We start from the raw sequence: 24,275 nt of genomic DNA, 5'->3' as shown, positions 1-24,275 counted from the left end.
CCGGCTGCCTGCTGGTCGTGCCATCCGTCCATCCGTCCGCTGCTCCCTTACCAGCTGCCTGCCGGTTGCCGTCATCCACTGCTTCTCCCACCAGCCATCCGCCATCGTCCGCTGCTCCTCCTACCGGCCGCCCACCAGTTGTGCCGTCCGCCGCTCCTCCTACCAGCCGCCCACCGCATCTGCTGAGGAATCGCCCTGAGAAAGAACCCTGTGATTTCATCTCTGCGTGGCCTCAGCTGCCACTCTGATTGCAGCTCTGCGTGGCCTCAGCTGCCACTCTGTGATTTCAGCTCCAGTGTGGAGTTTCATGAAAACCCTATTATCCAGCTCTGTCTTTCAACAGGTGAGGAGGGCTAGTCAAGCCAGGCTTATAGCTATACGGCCAAGGCATAGGCAGGGCCAAGGCACTCAGCAAGCTGGCTCAACTAATACCCCTCCCCTCCTGCCTTCCAATGCTTTAAACCAGGGAGCCCTATGTAATCAATATCTTGCAGTTATGGCAACTGCCCTGTCCCCCACAACAACCCAGAGCATTGGTGAGATCCCACAACTCCCACACTGAGTATCAGCATAAGTTGTGATTTTATAACAATGTGTTTACAATAGACAAAATCTTATGGCTTCCTTGCTACCCATTAGGCTTTGCCTGAAAGGTATCACACATGCACCCCTTTGCATTCTCATACAAATGATCTCTGGGAGACACATTCCTCCCAGCCTTCAGCAGCATTGTGTTCCTGCTGCCACATCCCTTACAGTAGGATGTTCAAAAATGACATGAGAGGCCAACTCAGAGCATGTTTTGAAAATTCCCTCCTAACAGGCCACGTGAGTGCAGTAGGTCAACAAATGTGGTACGTATTCCTTTATAAGTATTATGAATCTGATTTTAGGAGCCCTGATGCATGGATGTGACTTCCATAAAATACCACATTGTGAAAATGAATATTTTTTAACTTTTGGGTTGTTTGTGAGCTGTTTTCTTTGAATTTTTATTAGAATCATAGAACACTAGGACCGGAAGGGGCCTCAAGAGGCCATCGAGTCCAGTCCCCTGCCCCAACGGCAGGACCGACCACTATCTACACCATCCCTGATAGACATCTATCTAATCTGTTCTTAAATATCTCCAGCGAGGGAGATTCCACAACCTCCCTTGGCAACTTATTCCAGTACTTGACCAGCCTGACAGTTAAGAACTTTTTCCTAATGTCCAACCTAAACTTCCCTTGCTGCAGTTTAAGTCCATTGCCTCTTGTTCTCTCCTCAGAGGCCAAGAAGAACAAGTTTTCTCCCTCCTCCTTATGACACCCTTTAAGATATCTGAAAACCGCTATCATGTCCCCCCTCAATCTTCTTTTTTCCAAGCTAAACAAGCCCAATTCTTTCAGCCTTTCTTCATAAGTCATGTTCTCCAGACCTTTTATCATTCTAGTTGCTCTTCTCTGGACCTTCTCTAATTTCTCCACATCTTTTTTGAATTGGGGTGCCCAGAACTGGACACAATATTCCAGCTGAGGTCTAACCAGCGCAGAGTAGAGCGGTAGAATGATTTCTCGTGTCTTGTTCACAACACACCTGCTAATGCATCCCAGAATCATGTTTGCTTTTTTTGCAACAGCATCACACTGTTGACTCATATTTAACTTGTGATCTACTAGAACCCCTAGGTCCCTTTCTGCTGTACTCCTTCCTAGACAGTCTTTTCCCATTCTGTATGTGTGAAACAGATTATTCCTTCCTAAGTGCAGCACCTTACATTTATCTTTATTAAACTTCATCCTGTTTACTTTAGACCATTTCTCTAATTTATCTAGATCATTCTGAATTATGACCCTATCCTCCAAGGATATTCTTTCATGCTACATGACTGGTCACACAATTCACATGGTAGTATTCCTGCTCCAATGTCAGGAAAATGGAAATTTTCAAATGAATTATGAATAAGGAACATTCACAAGGTGAGCAACAAGGAGGCTTTTGCCCTGAGTGGCTTATATTATGAGGCAGTCTAACATTTGTGAAAGGATTGAGAATTCTGAACCATGCACGTTTCCATGAAGCAAGGAAAAAAACAAACCAAACCCTCAGCTGGACGTTTTCAACCTAGGGACTGTATAAGCACTGTTGAATAAATAACATCAGTGCTAGCCTGGAATTTGGGAGATATGGGGTTTCTTTCCCTGATCCACCACAGACCTCCTTTGTGCCCTGGGGCAAGTCATTTAGGGTTAGTCTACACCAGGCAGGTATGTCAATTGTAGATATGCAATTCTAGCTCCAGAAATTGCATAGCTAGAATTGACTTAGCTGCAGTTGGCTTACCTAGCCATCTCCACAGAGGGAGGTCGACAGCAGAGGAGTACAAGGGTCAACTGCTGACCCCAGGTGGTTCAATTTTGTGCATCTCTACCAGGCAGCTGGAACTAAACTCTGGAAGATGGACCCTGACCACGTAATCCTGAGTCTCTCTACAATTCAGTTGCTTGCAGGATATTAGAGAGAGAAAAGCAACACCACACCTCATTGAACTGCTGCAAAGAGAAATACATTAGCAACTGTGGGAGCTCAGATACCGTGGGAATGATACATGGGATGCGGCTGACAGACAGCTTTCTGTCGTGGCATTTACAGTCTGATACAATGCCTATTGAAATCAGTGAAAGGACTTCCCTTCAATGGCTCTTTGGGAAGATACTTAATGACATTCTGCACACCACCCCATGACTGCACAAGGCCCAGTACTACAGCCCTGGAATGACTATACTTAGAGCTGGGCAAAAAAAATTAAATACAACTTATAATGCCAAAAATGCAGATTTGGGTCACCCAAGACAGTTCACAAGTCATTCTTACGCTCTCCTGAGTGTCACCTAAGGCAACCACAATGTTTCGTTTGACCCAAAATGTTTAGTTTTGCCTGAAACAATTTTTACTTTATCACTGTGTGCAGTAAACCGAAGAAGCATGTTTCTATCCTGAGGAGTTAGCTTCAGTAAGACCTCTAGGCTCAGTCATCTCATTTTACTATATTCATTTGCTTTGATTAGTGCATTAGGACACCTGTTGAATAGTCACAGCTTCTGTAGCGCTCATGCTCAATAAATGGAAATACTGTATTGTTTGGAATAAGATCATTGTAGCATTTATACTGAGTTAGAGCCAATGTGAAAAATGAATTGAGATTAAATCAGCCACAATGTAATTGTGGGGTTTTTTTCATTGCCACTCTCACTTGAATGAGTGAGAAACTGGTTGGCTATGCTATACCTTCTCTCTTAGGGAGACCATTCTCTTGGCTAACTAGACCTCAGCCTCAAAATTACTTCACAGAGTTAATACTGGCCCCCTCCTCCCTCCAAAGAAAAAGCAGTGCATCCTCACACCACTGAAACTCCATGTTTGGGGGCAAATTCTGGCTGTGAAATGGTCTGTGAGTATGGAGTTGAGATCCAAAGGAATCTTTGGATTGTTTATTGAGCTCTAGCTGAGGGTGTGACCATGCCAATGTGCAGTCTGGTTATGTGTTTTCAAAGAAAAGACAGAATGCAGCAATAGTGAATTGGTTTTTTTGTTTGTTTGTTTGTTTTGTTTTCTTTAAAATATCCTGGTACAGATTCCTTTGACATATAGTAAAGTTCAACTGATCCAATTTTTCAAGAAAAATATCTTTCCCTTTAAGGAAACAGAATGTGTTGTGTTGACTCGGGGGGGAAAGGTAGTGTAATTTATGGATTTGGGAAGGCTTGCCAATCTGACAAAGTTAAGATTAAGGTTCGTGCCTCTCCCAGGTTAACAGCAAAAGTCTGAGACAAAGTCTGTCTCGGCTAGAAGTGAGTTTTTTGGGCTTTCCAGTGATTACACAAACACTACTTTTAGCAGCACTTTTTTTTTTAATTTATTTTAACAGCACAATAATATTCAAGCGGCACTTAACAGATACAAACTAAAGATGTGTAACACAGTTGATATCAATTTATAATCACAGATATTATCAAGGATTTTGCTTAACAAGGTTATAACTGTAATACAAGTTACTTAACTAACTGCACTTATGATCTAAACTTAAGCGAGGGAGGCAAGATGCAATACTCACTGACTTCTTTGAACTGCCTAGAAGCCAAGACCAGCTCACTTCAGTTCTGTGGGGAAGGTGCTATTGCAGTGGGTAAGATGTTGGTTGAGTTAAGAAGGGAAAACAAGGGTTTGTTCTAAGAAAAGTGATAGCAAAGATAGCAGAGCTGAAGATAATAGAGAGAGGTTCAAGGTGAGCAATACACAACTGCTGTGGGTCTTGTCTGACACACACCACCTCCTCAGGGTAATGAGGGGTTCTTATACCTAATTCACCTTATGGTACTTAAATACTGATGCTAAGTTAAGGTCTGACTTCACAGGATTTTTAACAATCGATGATACTCCAAATTTCTCTATGATCTCAACCTGTATGTTTTCCATGACCTATTTTTGATAAAAGGTCGAGGGGGAAACACCGTTGGGTGACCTTTATCTGAATTCATTTGGCAGTACCACATCTTTCTGGTCAGGATAGGTGGGGAAAAGCTGGAACACCGGTCAGCATCAGAAAGAGTATCGCAGATGGCAAGGATTTACCTACATGTCTAACATTGCTAATATGACCTTAACGTCTCTAAAAACAAGATGAAGGCAAAACATGGTTTGCACAAAGCCCCTCGTGCCATGTCTCACTGGCAAGCTGTATGCATTACTACAGACAGGAAAGATGCAAAAGTAGACCTTGTAGAGCCTACGTTAGCTGTGCTAAACTGGCTTCTTGCTGCACATGCCTATAGTAAAGCAAATCCACTCAAACTATATTCTGAATTACAAGTAAGCTGATGCACACTATGGTTGTTGTTTTTTTATTTAATTTTTAAAATTGAAGAAAATATGTAAAGCAATAAATTGAAGTCAACAGCCTGGCTATTTTTCATTCCAACATAACAGTGCTAATAATAAGCAAGCAGGAACTTCAGTGACGGATCTCCTCCTTTTTGGGCAGCCCTAGTACTAAACCAATATATATATATATATATTTAATTTAAAAATCAACATAAAGTTTGACAGTAACCTTCAGTACACTCTGTACAGCAAAATTAACCCACCTCACATTTTTATGGATAATTTAAACTGCCCCAAAGCCAGGGTTTCCAGTAGAAATGCAAACATATGAGTATTTATACATATAGCTAAGTTAATGGCCTTTCTCTCCCACAAGGGCAGAATAGTTTGTAGGTATTGAATTTTACATATTTGCTTTAGCCCTGAGTGGCAGAGCTGTGTCTGAGTTATGGATCCTCCCCTTCCATGCTACTTCGTTGTACGTTGGGAATATCCTGTGTATGCTACAGTAGCACATGTACTCTGCATTGCTCGAGTCCCTTCTCTGCTCCTGGCCTCACCCTGCCTGTTCTCAGCAAGGGTGGGTATGGAGCGAGGCTCCTGACCAGCGTGCCTGTCCTCACATTGGGGGTGGGTGGGTCAGGCTATGGCTCCTGGCCCCCCTGCCTGTCCCCATGTTGGGGGATCAGGGTGGGCCACAAGTCCTGACCCCCTGCCTGTCCCTTGATGGGACGGGGGTGACCAGGACAGGCTGCAGCTACTGGCTCCCCTGCCTGTCCTGCAGGCGCGTAGGCCAGGTCAGACTGTGGCTTCCAGTTCTCCCGCCTATCCTGAGGTATGCGGCTGGATCAGCTCAGGGTGGTCCTTTGGTGGGTTGCTAATGGGTGTCTGGGGGTCACTCACCTGTCCGCAGGCTGGCAGCATGGAGAGCCCTGTCCCCACATGGCCACTATGTTCCTGCTGCGGCTGCCCCCAGTGGTAACTGGGTAGAATCACTGTTCCCTGCACTCGTTGCCCCCAGCGGTGAGTCTGATGTACGTTGGCCCTACTCTCAGTGCCCCTCCCTTCCCATGTTCAGGGAAACCCTGGGGTTTCAGTCGCCTCCCACTTCCCACACACAACTAAACCCCACCTTGGCTTAACTTAGGGTAAGAGGAAGCTGCACATAAATTTCCTGGTCGGAGCTCTTGAAAAACACAGCATGCACAGACAGACAGATGCACTCTTATATCTATCTATCTATCTATCTATCACTAAGAAATTTAAAAATGGTTTGGGAAGCTTTCAGAATGTTATTCTTTTGGCTATAACTGCAGTTTCTGGAGTCCATGTGTGCAGCTGTTCTGTGGGCCGGAGGGGAGGAAAGGGGAGAAGAGAAATACATGTCCGTATTAAGTTTCTGGAGCAGGAATTGTCAAATGTAAATCTTGTTCTTCATTCAGGACTGATTGTTCTGAGTGTTGCTGGTTGTGTCTCCTGGGTTAGTGTAGTTTTCTGAGTGAAGTGTTTGTAGGATAGTCGGAAACTTTTTTTTTCTTCCAAATGGCCTCACTTTTGAAGGAGGTCAGAGCTCCTGCCAGAGGTGACTGAATAGGCCAAGTTCCACCTATGCAGGTCCTGATGTGTTCCCATCTCTGTGTGTGTGTGTGTGTGTGTGTGTGTGTGTGTACACACACACACTGACAGTCACACTCAGACAACACACCATGATAGGAAGCAGGAAGGCCTAGACCTCGTTGAGTCGTACTACTTGGGGACCAGCTGTGGAGAGAGTGTGTGTGTGTGCATGCTTGCACACCTGTGTGTTTGGGGGCTAAGAGGGGAGGATGCTCAGGAAGTCTGAGAGAGAGGAACAGGGTTTCCATGGCTATGGTGTAGTGAGTGCAGTTGGAGGACGGTGAGCAACACTTCATGATGGGTTGTATTATGAGGCTCAGTAGAGATGCTTTGCAGTGCAGCAGTCACTGGGTGGTGGAGTTCACTGGGGAGCCATGCAGTCCATTGGGCCCTGGATTCTGTTCTTCGCTTTGCCATTGATCAGCTGTGCGAATTAGGGGAAGTGACTTTACCCCTCTGTACCAGTTCAGCTTGCTTCCCACTGGCTGTGGCCACACTTGGCCAAAACTTGGAAATGGCCATGCAAATGGCCATTTCGAAGATTACTAATGAGGTGCTGAATTGAATATTCAGTGCCTCATTAGCATTAGGACGCTTCCAGCTGTGGCTACACGAGGGTCCTTTTCGAAAGACCCCGCACCTTTTGAAATCCCCTTATTCTCCTCCACTGACAGGAATAAGGGGATTTTGAAAGGTGCAGGGTCCTTTCGAAAAGGACCCCCATGTAGCCATGCCAAGCTGGGCGCATTCGCAAGTGGCGCTTTTGAAGTACCATGGCCAGAAGCGTCCTAGTGCTAATGAGGTGCTGACTATTCAATTCAGTGCTTCATTAGTAACCTCTGAAATGGCCATTTGCATGCCATTTTGAAGTTTTGGCCAAGTGTGGCCACAGCCACTGACTTGGTACGGTGTTTCACATAGCTTCCGAGTTTGGCCGGAGTCTCTAGACATTCTGTGATTTGCATAAGAACAACAACAATGTGAGGTTCAACCTCAGTAATTGCTGCAGAATGAGGCATTTCATGTGTTGTTTTTTGGTTGTTGTTTTTTTTTTTTTAATTTGGGCACACAACAAACTGCCACATACCAGGCTCATACCAGCCACAAACTGTCATTCTATTAGTAAGCCCTCCCGTTAGGATATTTTATCAATCATTGGTTCTGTAATGCATTGTCCATAAGGCTAAGCATCCCGTGCCTTCTTCCATTGCAGTTCACTGCGAGTTGAAAAACAGTCCCCTTAAAAGCTGAGTGTAGATGGTCTGCTTTTTAGCAAGAAACTGTTTTATTTGCCTTGCAGTTCCAACCAAGACTTTGCAGCATTATTGAATATGAGGTGGAAAAGTAGTTCAGAAAACAACTAAGCCAATGCTTGGCACTGTGGTGGCTGAAGCGGAGTTGTGAAGTCAGGGAAGCGAAGTGGTGTCAGTCTGGTTTTATGGAATGGAATGTTGGGCTGAATACGTCCTTGTGCCCTCTAACACCTCCATTGCAACTTGTGTGTTGTGTCCAATTATAGATGCTCTTCACTGAGCCATGCCACAGCAATGGCCTGTATCATTACCAGAGCGGATGTGGTTGTGCACAGCTGTGTTTAAAACAGTTGCAATGGTTGTAAATAAGTGTTACAGGCCTTCCAGCTGTTTTTGGCAGTTTAATAGATGTGTTTTGCTTTCACAAATTTGGATATTTTTTTTGAAAATAGTCATGGGTATAGAAGGAGTTGCAATCATTAGAATGGACAATTTCTTTAAAAAAAGTAAAGCAACTATTTTTAAACCCTGCATCAGGTATATACATCTACCTAAAATTGTAAGAAGCTGTATATGATAATGGCTTTCAACAGGCAGCTGGCAGCTTCTGCTTTTTTAAAGCTGTTTCCCAATAGAAATGTGTAGTCTGATTTTCATTTGTTTGACTCCAGTGGAAGCTGTGGGGGCTCAAAATCCCTGAAAATGAGTCTTTTTTAACTAGTGCTAGGGCACAGTGAAATTTTTTGGTTATAATACTATGTAGAATAGTATGAAAATAAATTCAGTATAAAATTGTCTCAGCTATTGAGAAGACTAGTGCATAACTAGACCTGATGTGGTCTATTTATTTCTGCTCATAAAGGGTTTTTCTGCAGCTATCTAAGCAAATATGTTACTGATGGAGATGTAGTCATCCCATACAGCCCTCACCAGGGGATATACTTCTTTGTTACTTCCACATAGGGTAATCAGATATTGTTATTAGCCACTGGTAAGGTAGACCTACAGTCCTGGTGTTCCCTGAGCTTTCATAGGCACATTATATATGCTACTTTCGTGTTTGTAGAGCAATCTCTGCGGCATTACTGTATTCCTTTTCACAAGCAGCCAACCTAAAGTAACAATCTTTTCTGGTGCTTGCTCAGATCAGGTGGACCAAAACAGCAGGAAGTGCCTCTGACAGATTTCAAGACTCGAGTGTCTTCAATGAAACGCTGAGGATTACAAATATCCAGCGACATCAAGGAGGCCGCTACTACTGCAAAGCTGAAAATGGCTTGGGTTCTCCAGCTATCAAGTCAATAAGAGTGGATGTGTACTGTAAGTAAACAGCACAGCAAGCTCACATCAAAGTTTCTCTTTACCGCCTCTGCTCTCTGGCGTTATGTGCAGGTGGCCAAGGACCTTAAGTTCACCAATGTCAAGACCCTACTGTACTTACATTTGCAATCCACGAGCTGTTGCAGCTTCCTATCTTCACTTTGTTGTTCCTTTTATAACTGCATTGCAAACTATATTTGTACCACCATTCAGGAACCCTTGTTACAAATTATTTCAGTTTCAGTCGAAAATGTTGTCTTGATGTTAGAACTAATATTCCAGTTTTGAGGATGGTAGACCATGTACTGGGTGTTGTTCAAAAAAGAGCAAAATTAGCAAGCCTTTGTAAACTGAGTTGAAATCATAAGTAGCTGTTGCTAATCCATGGTGGTGTGAATTCCAGCTGTAAAGGGACATGGTAGAAATATCCCTCCAGCTGTGATAAGTGTATGAGCTTTAAGATTTTTATCACCCTCCTTGATTTTGGCCTGAATGTCCTGGCATCAATGTCTCAATCATTGTACAAGATGTTTTGTAGTGCTCATGAACTGTTGCCAGCTACTGATGGTCCCAGTTCTGCAACTACCTCTTGCACGTAAGAAACCCTATGCCAGTGGCAGGCACTGCTAAAGTCAGAGGGGCTCTGCATGGAGACAGTGGTTGAACCACACAGAGCTCATCTCAGGAGCAGAGCCTAAGGGTAGGATAGCTTCTGTATTTGGAAAAACACAAACATGGGGTAAATATCTATCCGTCTTATTCCAGAACCCACCACAAATGGAGGATGGGATTTAGTATTTTAAGATTTAGTATTTTAAATATTTACTATTTAGTGGGCTTTCATTTTGTATTACTTTGAGCTACCCATGAGCATATTCCAGGTGTTTTTAAATTTATAAACCTGCCTGTTATGGATTGTATGATCTGCGTTTGCTAGTTTATTATTCACTTGCTTTAGAATATGTAAAATATATTTCATTTAAATATTAATGTGACTGAACACCTCTAAGGAGTTAAACTCAGAGAGCAAGGGATCTAAGGTTTGTGGTGGATTGATGGGAACAGAATTGTTTCATCACAAATGTGTGGTTTGGTTTGTATACAGTCTAACAAATGATTGTCTTCCCCAGAGGGCTGGCTTTATTCCGTTCATTTCAAACATGCTTACGCTATTGCTGAATCCCTGTCAGAGCATTCTCAAGGAGTCCTTCAGATATTCCTTCTCTAGCAAAGTGTATCACTTCAGGACCTTGCTTTTAGTATTCACTCTTGACTGGCATGCCTAAAAATAGCAGCAGCAGCAGCAGCCTCTTTGGGGGTGATGCCAATGTGCTGGAGCTTTAAAATGCTCAATAATAGGGTAGGGCTGATGGAATTCTCATTCAGATTCCAGCCCAAACCCTGCGCAGCCTCTTAAAAAGCAATCTTGGAGTCTCATTAAACCGTAAGAGAATCTCAGCATTTGTAGATTCAGAATAGACTGGGAAGCTGGAAAAAAAAATCCCAGAGGCAAACCCCATGCTGACTAAGCCAGGATGGTAGGTTGGAGCAAGTAAAACAGCAGCTTTGGCACAATATCAACAAATTGCTAATACCTGATGACACTGGAATGCATGAAAACAGACTTCATTCTGGTTCTAGTGTGGGACTGGAGTGGCCTCTTCCTTTTACTTGAATGCACAGATGTCACAGGTGAGCACCTGACCACACTGTCTGTGTTGAACTGGAAGGCACACCTGGGCATGCATGTTTAAAGAGGTCTTGCATGCATGCTTTGAAATTGTAGAAGTCTAAAAACTGCTTCAGTTTATAAAATGTGAGAACACTAGATGCACCTTTCTAATCCCTAATGTCAAATATTCTTGGCCATTATATAAGGCATCTTACATTTAAGACCCAGAAGACCTCAACTGATCATAGAGTCACAGGGTTAGAAGGCACCTCAGGAGGCCTTCTAACCCAGCCGCTTGTCCAAAACAGAACCAACCCTAACTAAATCATCCAAGCCAGGACTGTCTCAAGCTGGGACTTAAACTTCCAGGGATGAAGATTCCACCACCTCGCTAGGTAACCAGTGCAAACTGTTATTGATACTTGTTTTTTGGATTCTCACTAAACCCTCCTTTGAGCTTATGAAACTGCCATCATCAAGTAGTTTGTGTGTGGAGTTTTGAGCCGTGTCTACATGTACACGCTACTTCGAAGTAGCGGCACTAACTTCGAAATAGCGCCCGTCACGGCTACACGTGTTGGGCGCTATTTCGATGTTAACATCGATGTTAAGTGGCGAGACGTCGAAGCCGCTAATCCCATGAGGGGATAGGAATAGCGCCCTACTTCGACGCTCAATGTCGAAGTAGGGACCGTGTAGTTGTTGCGCGTCCCGCAACATCGAAATTGCGGGGTCCTCCATGGCGGCCATCAGCTGAGGGGTTGAGAGACGCTCTCTCTCCAGCCCCTGTGGGGCTCTATGGTCACCGTGTGCAGCAGCCCTTAGCCCAGAGCTTCTGGCTGCTGCTGCTGCAGCTGGGGATCAATGCTGCGTGCACAGGGTCTGCAACCAGTTGTCGGCTCTGTGGATCTTGTGTTGTTTTGTGCAACTGTGTCTGGGAGGGGCCCTTTAAGGGAGCGGCTTGCTGTTGAGTCCGCCCTGTGACCCTGTCTGCAGCTGTTCCTGGCACCCTTATTTCGATGTGTGCTACTGTGGCGTGTAGACGTTCCCTTGCAGCGCCTATTTCGATGTGGTGCTGCGCAATGTCGATGTTGAACGTTGACATTGCCAGCCCTGGAGGACGTGTAGACGTTATTCATCGAAATAGCCTATTTCGATGTAGCATTCACGTGTAGACGTAGGTTTGGAGACATAACAGCAGCACTGGTAAATAAAGAAATCCTGCACTGAAACATATCCTTCTGTAAAATTGGGACCATCGGTGCCTCCTTTTCCAAACTGGTCTGTGAGCTCCTACTGACCAGCTTCCAGACCATCCTTTATCTCTTGCAATTCACCCTGTATTATTAGTACTGCAGTTATTTTACCTCTGTGCTTCGCGCTGGAGTGACCAGTGCTGGACTCCTGTTTTCAGATCTAGTCCCCACCGTTCAAGAATGCTGTTGACAAATTAAGGAATTTAGAGACGACCCACAAGTGAGGTTAAAGGATTAGAAGACATGTCTTACAGAGAGAGCCTCAGGCAGGTTGATCTGTTTAGCTTAAGAAAGAGAAGTTAAAAGTATGCTAGTGCCTTGGTATCCACAGTCAAGCAGAGAAGGGTATCTGCAATTTCTCTTCAGTCTAGCAGAGTATAGTGTGGTCTAGCATAATGTGGTCTAATGGATGGAAGCTGAAGCTGAACAAATTCAAACTAGAAACAATGTGCACATTTTCAGCTATGCGAGTAATTAATCATTGGAACAATTTCTCACCTGTTGTGGTGCATTCCCCATCACTGATTTTTTTTTCCTGAGAGATCTGCTCTGGGAACTATTTTGGGGAAGCCCGAGGGCTTGTGTTACTATGGAAAGTCAAACTAGATAATCATTGTGGACCATTTTGCCTGGAACTAAGCAGGTCCTCTTCCCTGGGGTGACTCCGTGGTCCTTTTAGACTGAAAAAGGTGGGTGTCTCCATCAGACTCCACCCGGTTAGGGCCCTATGCATGTGCCTTCCTGTGCTTGTCTCTCTCCTCAGCAGTGAAACAGTTGGGTTCAACCTTCTGAACACCCTGACGATCCCTGAGTAGAATGAGTTTAGTCGAAGAAGAAAAGCACAGACAAATATTGAATATAATGCAATTACCATAAATTCCAGTCATCTGGTATCTGAAGTTTAAATATGATGCAGATTAAGCAGAACAGCCTGCCTCATCCTCACCTGCAGAAAAGGAAAATATATTGGTTACATTCTCATATGTCCTTGGAGAGATACAGAGCTTCAGTGCCTCCAGCATGTATGGACAAACAGTCTCCACAGAATAGTAACAGAGAGAAAGCCATGCTAGTCTATATACTATCAAAACAAAAAAGCATGATATTGATAGTCTCCACAGAAGGTCCCCATTCGGAAGAATGCCTTTCTGCTTTCTAGACAGCTCTAGCTCCGAGGTAATGAGCATATTGATCATGACCTTTGCACTGAAGACCTGTTTCTTGGAGACAGAGTATTCTCCTCCTACACCAAGCTTACATCCCAACCTAGGTCTGGGGCTCTTCTAATCTCTCAAGTATTTTAAAGTGTAACACTGCCTCATCCCCTTTTTGGCTTTGCCTTTGGTAGAGTCGCTCACTCCCCATCCCTCCGTTCCTTCTCCTGTGTCTCATAAAATATAACTTACAAATTAAGGGCAGAAACTGGCTTTTGTTGTCTATCTAAAGTCTGTGTTATTTGATCATATACTTCAGCTCTGTCGTGCCTCTACATGAAGGAGCTCATTATGTGCACCTCTGATCTTACCCCTCATCCCCTGGAGCAAGGCTTTATACTTTGTTCTTGAAGAATTTGCCAGGGTCATGGAGGAAGTCCCCTTTCATAAGGGAAGACGCTCATGGTATAAAGTGAGCCTCCCTGGTTTGGAAAAAAAAACAAAGCCAGGCAGAGCTGTCTTTCTTCTTCCAGAATGGCCGCTTACCAGATTGTTAACAAAGAAGCATTAGCAAAACAAAAAGCAGTCAAGTAGCACTTTAAAGACTAGCTAAATAGTTTATTAGGTGAGCTTTCATGGGACAGACCCACTTCTTCAGACCATAGCCAGACCAGAAAAGACTCAAGATCTGGTCTGGATATGGTCTGAAGAAGTGGGTCTGTCCCACGAAAGCTCACCTAATAAGCTATTTTGCTAGTCTTTAAAGTGCTACTTGACTGCTTTTTGTTTTGATAGTGTATAGACTAGCACGGCTTCCTCTCTGTTACTAAAGAAGCATTAGCTGTGTCATTGAGAGCATGTTTACTCAATCCTTTTAAGGCAGGGATCTCTCTGCATTCAAGGCCAAGGGCACACACCCAGAATAACAGAAGGTAGATTTGTAGGTCATACCTTGAGTAAAAAATGGTTCTAATTTGTTTAGAAAGTAGTATGAAAACCGCTATTGCCTGGGCTTTTGTGACTGCATCTATTTAATTCTGTATAAGAGGCAAATATTGGCTTGGTAACTGTGTGTGTTGAAATGTATCTTTAATAGCAGGTTAAGGTTCTAAAATACCAGCCCCCCCAATAAAAAATTACACAGAAAAATATTTTCTTTTGTGTGGAGACCTGAAGTCTCCGCTTGTGACCTTGTTTTCAGAACCAGCCTCTTTAGTTCTGAATAGTTAAATATAATGGGAACTGTTGGGTTTTCAGTCTGTAGTGTGCATGCATTAAAAAGGCTTGTGTTTGCTGTTTGCCCGTGTGTTGGATTTTAATTACAGCTGCTTTTTCCTTGATCTTGCTAAGCTGACAGCCTGCAGGAGAAAAGGTCAGTATGGTGCCAATGGATTCACTGCACACGGTTTTCCCCTGAACTGAAAAGATGCATCCCGCACCTTCCTTTTCAAATGACTGATGCTCTGTTCTTTGCTTTAACACTTTCCCTTTGTGTACAGTATATCAAATATTCCTTTGGACGGGGAAGCTCAGGGAGAGGGCATGAATGAAAAAAGTCCTCTTGGTAGATCGCATGAGCCTGAACAGACCATTTCTCAAGCAAGCACCTGGGATAGAAATAATGAAACTCAAATACATATTAGGTTGCCATTGCGTTCCAACTAGGTGAGCAGGACAGTAGGGCGTTTTTGTAATGCACACTGATTTTACTGTGTGTTACAACATACCCATGGATAATCTCAGAGTCAAATGTTCTGGGTCTGTTCCTGACTCTGCCTCTCCAGTTTCTTGTGAGAACATTGGGAACCCACATGCAAGCTCCGTGTTTCATTTCTCCTTCTGTAAGAGGGAGGAAATTATTGTGAACCTACCCAGCACAGGAGTTGGGAGAGTTAACTCAGTAATAACAAGCAGTACTATAGCACCGTAGAGACTAACACATTTATTAGGTTGTGAGCTTTCATTGGTACAACTCATGGCTTTAGATGATTCCAATCATCAGAAACAAAATACAGGAAGGTTGAGAATTTGCTGAAATTGGCACTTTCCTTTCAGTTCATTGCTTTCTGTTTAGGTCATTCTCATCCACCACCCCATCCCAACAGCGTGGCTAATTCGGTACAGCCAATAGGTGTTGGATTTGCGTTTCATCAGATGGAGAGGAAATGATCTTACCCATGAAAGCTCACAGCCAAATAAATGTGTTAGTCTTTAAGGTGCTGTGTGATAATCGTGAAGCTACTGACGAACTCAGTTACCCCGCTAAGGCTATCCAACTCAGAAGTGCATGTAAAGTGCAGAGCGATTCTGTGGAAGGTGGTGCTATAGAAGTGCGAGATTTTTCCCCCACCTGGAAGTCTGCTAAAGTGTCTTGCCTTTGGGGGAGGGGGGCATATCTGTCTATCTCTGCCTGTCAGTTTGTTTTTGGAGGTGTTACATGCAGAAGGCAAGTCTGTTCCTGCTTACTAGCTGAGCCTGAGAAGTCGGCTGGGGGAATGGGCGGGAGGAAAACAGTCAGAAAACTTAATGTGCCTTCAGAAACATTTGGTTGGGGCAGTGATCCCTGTAAGCTGAGTGCTTGGGCAGCTGCTCAGGACAGTTTCAGGAGCCACCCAGCTGAGCAGCAGAGCACCCACAGCCACCTGCAGAGGACAGCTTGGTGGTGCATCTCTGCATATGCCTTCGTGCACATAACAAAATGTATTCCTCCCGTGGATGGGAAAATAGAGGGAACACTGCTGAGGAGAGTCCATGCCACGTCTCTTCACAATCCTGACAGTGGTGGTGTGTCACTGTACCCCGGGCAGTGCAAATCCAGAGCAGAGAGCGTTCCCTGCACCTCCATTCAGAGACTCAGAGGAGGGCACATTTCTATTCCCTGTGTTTGCATGGAGAGGTTTATTGCAATTTTTTTTTAATAAGTCTGTTCATGTGGTTCCTCTCTCCTGCTGCATGAATCGCAAGCGTAGTACGTGTGGACATAATGCCGCTTTACACCGCCCAGGCCGGGAGATGGATGGGCCTGGAACGATGAGAAATGGATCCCTGAAACGTGGTTTTGTTGTTTGAGGACTGATGCTGCCTGCTGATGGGTTAGCTACGACAGAGCCGGCCTCCACAGCCTCCATAGCCCACAATGCTGCAATAGCGTGTTGGATGACGACAATCGAAGCAGAGGCAATCAAGAGGCAGGCCTGGGGCCAAATCTGGTCCACCGGGTGTTTTACACGGAACCGTGTCACTTTTTATCTGAGAACAACGAGAAGTCCTGTGGCACCTTATCGACTGACAGATATTTTGGAGCATCAGCTTTCGAGGGCACAGACCCGCTTCATTATTGTCATTTTTATTAGTAGTATTTTCTAGGGAGTTTGGACCTTGATTATACCTTGGCCAAGAGCAGACTGGCCAACAAAGAAGGTGTGGCAGGGAGCAGTTCCCCAGGGTCTGGTGATTCAAAAGGGCCTGGGGCTACCAGCTGCTGTCAGAGCACTGTGTGGTGTGCTCCATGCAGACTCAATGCCGCCCCTGAGGCTCCACCCTTTCCCTGAGACTCCGCCTCTTCTGGGAGCACAGGGCTTCCTCCACTCACACTTTGCCCAGGGGCCAGGCAAGTCTGTTGACCGCCCCACTAATACGAGGCTAATCCCCTCTCCCGGCTCCAACCTGCCCTAGTCTGACCCCCCACCCGTGGCAGCCTGATCCCCCCATCTCTGCCAGCCAGCAGCAGTCTGACACCCCACCCCCCCGCTGGCCCCGCAGTAGCCCGATCCCCTGCTGGCCCCACAGTGCCTATTCGCAGTAGCCTGACTCCTGTCCCCCACTGGCCCCACGGCAGCCTGACTCCCCCTTGCCTGCCCCACGGCAGCCTGAACCCCTTCCCCCTCTGGCCCTGTGGCAGACTGACCCCCACCCTGCTGCTGGCCCCGCAGCAGCCTGATCCCTGTCCCCCGCTGGCCCCATAGCAGCCTGACTCCCCCCTGCCTGCCCCGTGGCAGCCTGACCCCCTTCCCTCTCTGGCCCTGTGGCAGCCTGACCCCCCCTCCCCAGCCACCGGCCCCGTGGCTGTCTGACCCCTGTGCTGGCCCCACACTCCCTCCCTTCCCCCCCCGCCAGACCACACACCCAACCTTCAGCAGCCTGAACCCCCCACGGACCCAACCAGCCAACGGGTTTTAACCCTTCCTCCCACTCATGGCCCTAAACTGCCCCCAGCCTTTAAACTCCCCCTCTCCCCCACCAGCCCAAGGTTCACTTGCCTTCCAAAAGCAGTGCCATCTGCAGCCACTCCCTCGTGAACTCTAGGAACCAATCAGAGACTTTTGCATGTATTCTAATGAGAATTTAGTGTCCCTCTTACGAGTTTTTGCCTACGAGCACAAAGTTGGGAACCAATTGTGCTCCTAGAGCGAGGGATGGGTGTACTCTTTAAATTCTCTGGGCACGTAACTCTGCATTTTGAACATCCAGCTGTATTTTTAGCCTTTTTTTTTAAATGCTGATACAGTTAGATACCTGCCAACAGAAGTTAGGTTCCAGTTTCCTCGTACTTAGGGTGTGCTGCAAGAAGGAGAAGTCAGTTTTCCAGGTAGTTTTTGAAGGATACCTAGCAGCAAATCTGTTAAAATAATAAAATACAGGAAGGCGGCGAATTGGCTGAAATTGGCACTTTCCTTTCAGTTCATTGCTTTCTGCGCTAGGTCATTCTCATCCGCCACCCCATCCCAACAGCGTGGCTAATTCAGTGCAGCCAGTGGGTGTTGGATTTGCATTTGATCAGCCGGAGAGGAAATGGTGTTCTCCCCTCCTCGGCTCTCCTTGCCTGCTGGGTTTGGACTGGATGAAGACTGTGATTTACTGTGCCGGAATGATAAGGGAGGCTTAAACTCCTGATGTTTTGAGACCCAGGAGAGGAAAGTGTTTAGGGAATTTAGTGTAGAAAACGAACCACTGGTTGGACCATCTTGCAGTGCAATTGTTGGAGCGATGAGCACAGTGAGCTCCCGTCTGAGGAGTGAAAGGGCAGGGCTGTGCCTGTGTTATGCGTGCATTTCAAATAACAGGCAGTCCTGTAGCACTTGTGGCAGGGGTTGCTGATGCTCCTGGGCGGCAGGTTCCTGTTCTGTCCACAAACGATGCAGTGATCACGCCAGTTCCAGGCACCACATTTTTATTCTGTGGTTAAGCCTGCTCCCACATTTTCCATATGTAGCTGATCACAGTAACCCCCTGTGGTTTCCCAGCTACAGGCGAGCTGAGCCGTCCACTCCCTGACTCCTCCCTTCCCCCCTCTCTCTCTCCCTGCACTCCCCAGCTGCTTTATATAACCCCTCTGCTGGCCTGGCTTTGCTCAGCCGACTCCTATAACCCTCCCTGGGAAGAGCTGCCATGAAAGAGCTCTGGCTCAGGTTCTCTGTCCAGTAGTGTGTCACACACCTTAGAGCCTAACAAATGTATTGGGTAATGACCTTTCATGGGTAAGACCCACTTCCCCACAAACGCTTATTACTGAATTCATTAATGTGTTAGTTTTTAAGGTGTTACAGGCCTGGCCTGCTGGTTATTTGTGAAGCTGCCCTTCTGAGTGTATGTTTGAAATCAAAGCTCTTCTTGTTGCACTGCTGTCAGAGTTTGATCTCCAGTAAGTTCAGAGGTTCTACTTCATGTAATTGCAAGTGTCTCGGCCTTTTGACATCCTGGCTTTTCAGGTCCCATTATAGCAGTGTGTCAAAGGACCTTCTTGTGAATTAGACAGGCCATTCAGCTTTATACATTGTAAACATCCTCACAATACGTAAAGCCTACATCTATGGAAGGCTGCTCCTTTAGACCAATCACATGCGTGTGTAGGGGTGTGTGTGAGAGAGAGTGATATGGAATTGTTTGCCTGGTCATAGTTCAGGAGTTCTGTGCAGCCTCAAAATATTTTTTTTTCCCCTTGCTTATTGTGGATCGCATATCTGACTGCTATAGACTCTTGGGACTGATTTGACGGGAAGGCTATGGTACTTGAACATCCTGGCTATGTCTACAGTAGGGGAAAATTTCAAAAGGGCCATGTTAATGGCCAAATTGGAGAATACTAATGAGGCCCTGAAATGAATATTCAGTGCCTCATTAGCATACTGCCAGCCGTGGCACTTCAAATGTGCCCTGTTTCACTCGCGTGCAGCTTGTCAACATGGGGGTCCTTTTCAAAGGGACCCTGCAAACATCAAAATCTCCTTACTCCTATCATCTGATTAGTATGCTCCAATTTGCCCATCGTCATTAGTATTCTTCGATTTGACCATTAGCATGGCCCTTTAGAAATTTTACCCTAGTGTAGACATGGCCCAGGATTATTATTTTCTTTCCTTGAGTGTCATAAACAGAGCTTCCAGTGCAATATTTATATCCCGTGGCATTCTCAGCAAACCCACAAGAGTCTTTGGATGCATAACTGCCAGGCTTTGAAGCCTTATGATGATCTATACAAGGACAAACTAGCCAAGAGGCCAGTAGCATAAAACAAAATTCAGATGAAATTGTAAGTGCTCAAACAGGTGCATTGTTTTTATAAGGGGAAATATTTTTTCAGTGTGCTCAGCTAAATATCTGGCATGGTCCTGAGGTCTGTTTTCTAAGTTGTTTGCTGTAGTGCAGTTTTATTTAGATTGGATTATCCACCCAGTGCACATACACTATAAAGCTTTCTATTCAAGGAATAACCCAGTAGTGCTTTGCCAAGGTCTGATCATCCGCTCCAAGCAGAATCTAATTCATGCCAGCACCACTCATTCTGAAAAATCATTCTCTTCATGTTCTGAGTTCCCAGTGACCAAAAGTGCAGGTAATTCAGGCTTGTCGGTTTCAGATGGACACATGTCAGGAGGGTTCATCGCACACCCTAAACTTTAACTGAAGATTAATCTTTAATTCCTGGGGACTCCAAGACAATCCTGGAGACTTGGCAACATGAAGCCAAAGAGATTCACAGATTCCCTCTTCTGCAAATCAGAGCCTGTCACTGAGGTCCTGGCCCAACTCCCCTTTGAAGTGATGGAAGGTTTGCCTCTGGCTGCACTAGAAGTTGACTCTAACTGTAAATTTGAGGGTCGTACATTAAAGGATTGGCTTGATTGTCCTGATTAGTCCTAAACACGAGAGGTCTGAGCTGCAGTGGTCAGTTTTCTCCCGGTGACAAGTATCAGAGAGGTAGCCGTATTAGTCTGTAGCTTTGAGAACAACAAGAACTCTTGTGGCACCTTATAGACTAACAGATATTTTGGAGCATAAGCTTTTGTGGGCAAAGACCTGCTTCATCAGATGCAACATCTCCCGGTGGTGACAGCAGAGCCTTCAAGGCTCATGGTGCTTGGTGACTTCATTGTCCATGCAGCAGTTCTTTGGGATCAGGTCTGTGTTCTGCACCTGCCATGACAACCATGGCCCTGGCCCATGTGGCTTTTTGCTTCTGTTTTATGGAGCTGGGCTCATTCTTGATGTGCAGATTGGGGTGAAAGCCATTATTAGCTTGAGGTAGGATTTACTTTGAATGTCAGAGCAAAACAACTATGCACAAAAAAATCTTATAGTAGGCCAAACTTTGATGTTGGCTAACCATTCTCCAGCAAATTAAACCTGTGGTTAATAGTTGTGCAGAAATTCGGCATGTCCCTTTCATCTGTCTGGTGCGCATCTGCAGAGTCCCAGACTTTCTAGTTGCATAATGAGAAGCATATTTTCTGCACACTTCTCTGAAAATATTTCAGTCTCTCCTGGCTGCTGCAATTAATCTGTAACTCAGGGACTGAAAATACAATTCAGCTGCTTCATTAGTCTCTGTGCTGCCTCCCTGACTTGTATTTGTCTGATTCTGTCTGCAGAGAATCAAGGGCTGATATTGAAAAGAGCTGCTTTTTTTTTTTTTTTTTTTAATTTCCATCCAGAAGACCTGTAAATATTTAGACATGTATTATTTGATTTTTTTTTCATTTATGGCAAGCTCTATCGCTGTGGCTAAATCTGATATGACAATTTGGATGTAAGACCAGAATAAAGAATGTAAATTCAACTCTCTATTAAAGGCACTCGCCTAAGCATTAGCAAATGAGGAGGCTAAATGTATTCATCCTTCCTTACATTCCTGTGCTTGCCACAACAGAAATTTGCCTTCTTACGTTGTTTTTGAATGAGATATTATGCAGCTGGATGGCATTTTAGAAGCCTTCCAGTGTGGATAAATGTATTCTCTCAACATGAAGAAGTATAAATTTCTGAATATTCCTTTTTCTTGTAAATTAGAGTATTTCTAATCGCTGCAAATGGTAATGCTGCCTGTTTATTGGAGAGACCAGAGATAGGGTGTATTGGGACTGCAGCAAAAGGGAAGTGGAGTCATTACAATAGCAGAAGCTGGCAGGTTTTTTTTTTTTTTTGTTTAAATAAAAAAGGTGCCATTAGTTCACCTTGTTCAGAATGGTGTCCAAACAGGGGAAAAGTTGCCCATTTTTAAATCACCCTGTCTGTCTTCATAGAGTGCTGCAAAGCAATGTCTAACTACAGGGGGGAAAGAGTGGTTCTCTTGTTATGACACTAGACTTATACCAAAACTTTCGGCATCAGTCCAGAGTTTTGCCACACACTTACTCTGCAGCCTTGGATCATTACTTAATCCCTGTTCCCAAGGTCCCCATTTGTAAAATGAAGGTAAGGTCCGGTCCCTTTTTTTCTCCAGACTTCTGACCATTTCAACTGTGCGCTCTTCACAGCTCCATTGTGTTGGTTTCAGTGTGTCTCTCAAAAAGGAATCATCGCTATCATGCCGAGTGAGGGCGGTATGAAGGGCACCGATAAGAGAATTCATTGCTATGATTAGCTCACGCTACTTTTGAAGTCCATGTACTCTATGAAATATAGCCCCAGACCGGCCTATGAATTCCTGTACAAGTGAAGGCTGCAGAATCAGAGCCCTGTTTCTCCTAAATATGACACCTCTGCTAGCACACTCAAGAACAGGGGTCAGCAACCTTTGGCATATGGCCCATCAGGATCATCTGCTGGTGGGCCCTGGGGCACATTAGGTGCAGCATCCATTGTCATGGCCCCCCCGCAGCTCCCGGTGATGGTGGTTGGCCATGCCCAGCCAATGGCAGCTGCAAGTAATGGTGCAGGCTGCAAGAACACGCTGGCGGCCACGTCCTGCAGTTCCCATTGGCTGGGCACGGTGAACAATGTCCAGTGGGAGCTACAGGGGCCTGTGCCTGCAGATACTCAAAATAAACAGTCTACCATTAGATTTTCCTGGTTGTCTGCATGAAAAGATTGCCAGCCACTGACACAGCTGTTAGCCGATGGCCAGGTAATGAGTGGTCTGTGAGCCTAATTACATCTGCGTCTTCAACTGCTAGGACCGACCGTCCCTTCGCAGTGGGCAGCCAAAATGGCTGACGGATGCCCCCAGAGATCCATCCGAGTCTTTAACTGCTAGGACAGACTGTTCCTTCACAGCGGGCAGCCAGTGCGCCTGACGGGTGCCCCAAAGGTTGGTGCAGAGAGCTTATTTCACCCGTCTTTAACTGCTAGGACAGACTGTTCCTTCGCAGCGGGCAGCCAGGGAGGCTGATGGGTGCCCCAGGAGTCTGTCCTGTGGAGGCGACACGACTCAGCGCTCAGCTTTTACTGCACCTTACCACTGGCCAGGCTGATATAGCCAAACAGCTGAGGTTCTTTGTTTTGTGTTCGGCCGAGTTACAGTAACTGGAAGGAGTCAGGCTGAAAGATTAAATGGTTATTATTTTATTAAAGGACAGAAATCAAATCTTAATGGTTACAAGGTTATTGCTTTATCTTCTTAACTACTTGTAGGATGATACATATGACATGTCAATTAGATTACAAGTGAAAAGTTACCCATTGGAGGACCAGATGCCTCAGCCTAAAGAGCTCTTACTATTAAATGTGTACAAAAGTACATTGCAGGTATAATTCTCACCCCTGCGTCCTTTGACTCCGGCGTAGCCAACGTCGTTCACTGAATCCCTCGGGAAGAACAGTGCGAGGAGGGTGTCCCCTGGGACCTCAGGAGGCAAAGACCTTACCTGACCGGCAGGTATAGGTAATTGGAGCTCAGTTAAAGTGGTCTACCGGACCCTTCTTTATACCACTTGGGTCACATACACTCTTCCTTATCTAAAGGTACCAATTGTACTGGTTCATCTCTGTGACGCCAGTTCTCACAAGGGAGTTGCAACTTAGTTTACACTTGTCAGATAGAGATAACTAAATCATTAAGACAGGACATTTTTTTTGTATGGGTGGGAGATTCCTCTTCTGGGATGATGTATCAATTATCAGTACCAGCCAATGGCAGTTTGAGGCCCTGTGGTCATCAGCTGGACTGTTAGCCCTCTTAGCTGTGTTGTTTTGTTCAGGGTCAGGATGAGACGGCACATCTGGGCTCTGAAACATCAAAAGACTGTGCTTGAGATAAGTGCATCTGCGCTCCCAGGCCTCTAGGACTGTGCTGTTTCCTTTGTGCTTTGCACTCTGAGGCACCGAAGAGGGGCAAGATGGAGTAGAGCAGGGGGATTCTGTCTGGCTACAACAGCAAGTTCCTCTTTTTTGCAACTGTATCACATTTTTGGCTCCCATTCAATTTGCAGTCTACTATACTCCCTAAATTCTCTTTATCAGTGCTACCTAACCAGTTACTTCCCAGCTTGTACAGGTTGAACCTCACCAGTCCAGCACCCTCTGGACATGGCCAGTTTCGAACGTGAGAATTTGCTGAGCCACAGGAGGTCAGTATCGTCTAGCAGTGTTACCAACACTTCTACTGCTTACTGGACTCTCAGAAGACAATTAGGGGTAAATTACAGCTAAATAACATCGCAGAAAACTGAGAGCCAGGACTGGTGGCTGTAAGTAAACTTTATGGGACCATGGAAAACTTGGCCCACACCCATGATAAGAGGAATCATAAAATTCTGGGGCTGGAAGGGACCTCAGGAGGTCATCTAGTCCAGCCCCTGCCTCCTGAAGCAGGATCAACCCCAACAACCGGAGGACACCTGGTGAACTAAAATCGTGCCAGACCGCAGATGTTGCCAGACTAGAGAGATTCAATGTGTACTTGTGAAATTGTATTTTTTTCCCT

The 24,275-nt window shown here is 45.3% G+C and overlaps 1 protein-coding gene across 1 annotated transcript in view; it reads left to right on the top strand.

Annotated features, from left to right (window-relative positions):
- MDGA2 (MAM domain containing glycosylphosphatidylinositol anchor 2) overlaps nt 1-24,275 on the top strand; it is a 683,176-nt gene that overhangs the window by 311,849 nt on the left and 347,052 nt on the right. Inside the window, exon 3 of the mRNA XM_074998506.1 lies at nt 8,879-9,053. Within this exon, the coding sequence (XP_074854607.1) occupies nt 8,879-9,053 (175 nt within the window). The remainder of the gene's footprint in view (nt 1-8,878; nt 9,054-24,275) is intronic.

This window comes from Carettochelys insculpta, chromosome 6 (assembly GCF_033958435.1).
Source record: "Carettochelys insculpta isolate YL-2023 chromosome 6, ASM3395843v1, whole genome shotgun sequence".
Taxonomy (NCBI): domain Eukaryota; kingdom Metazoa; phylum Chordata; order Testudines; family Carettochelyidae; genus Carettochelys; species Carettochelys insculpta.
Note: the sequence above shows the minus strand (reverse complement) of the source record. Positions and strands in the feature narration are given on the sequence as shown.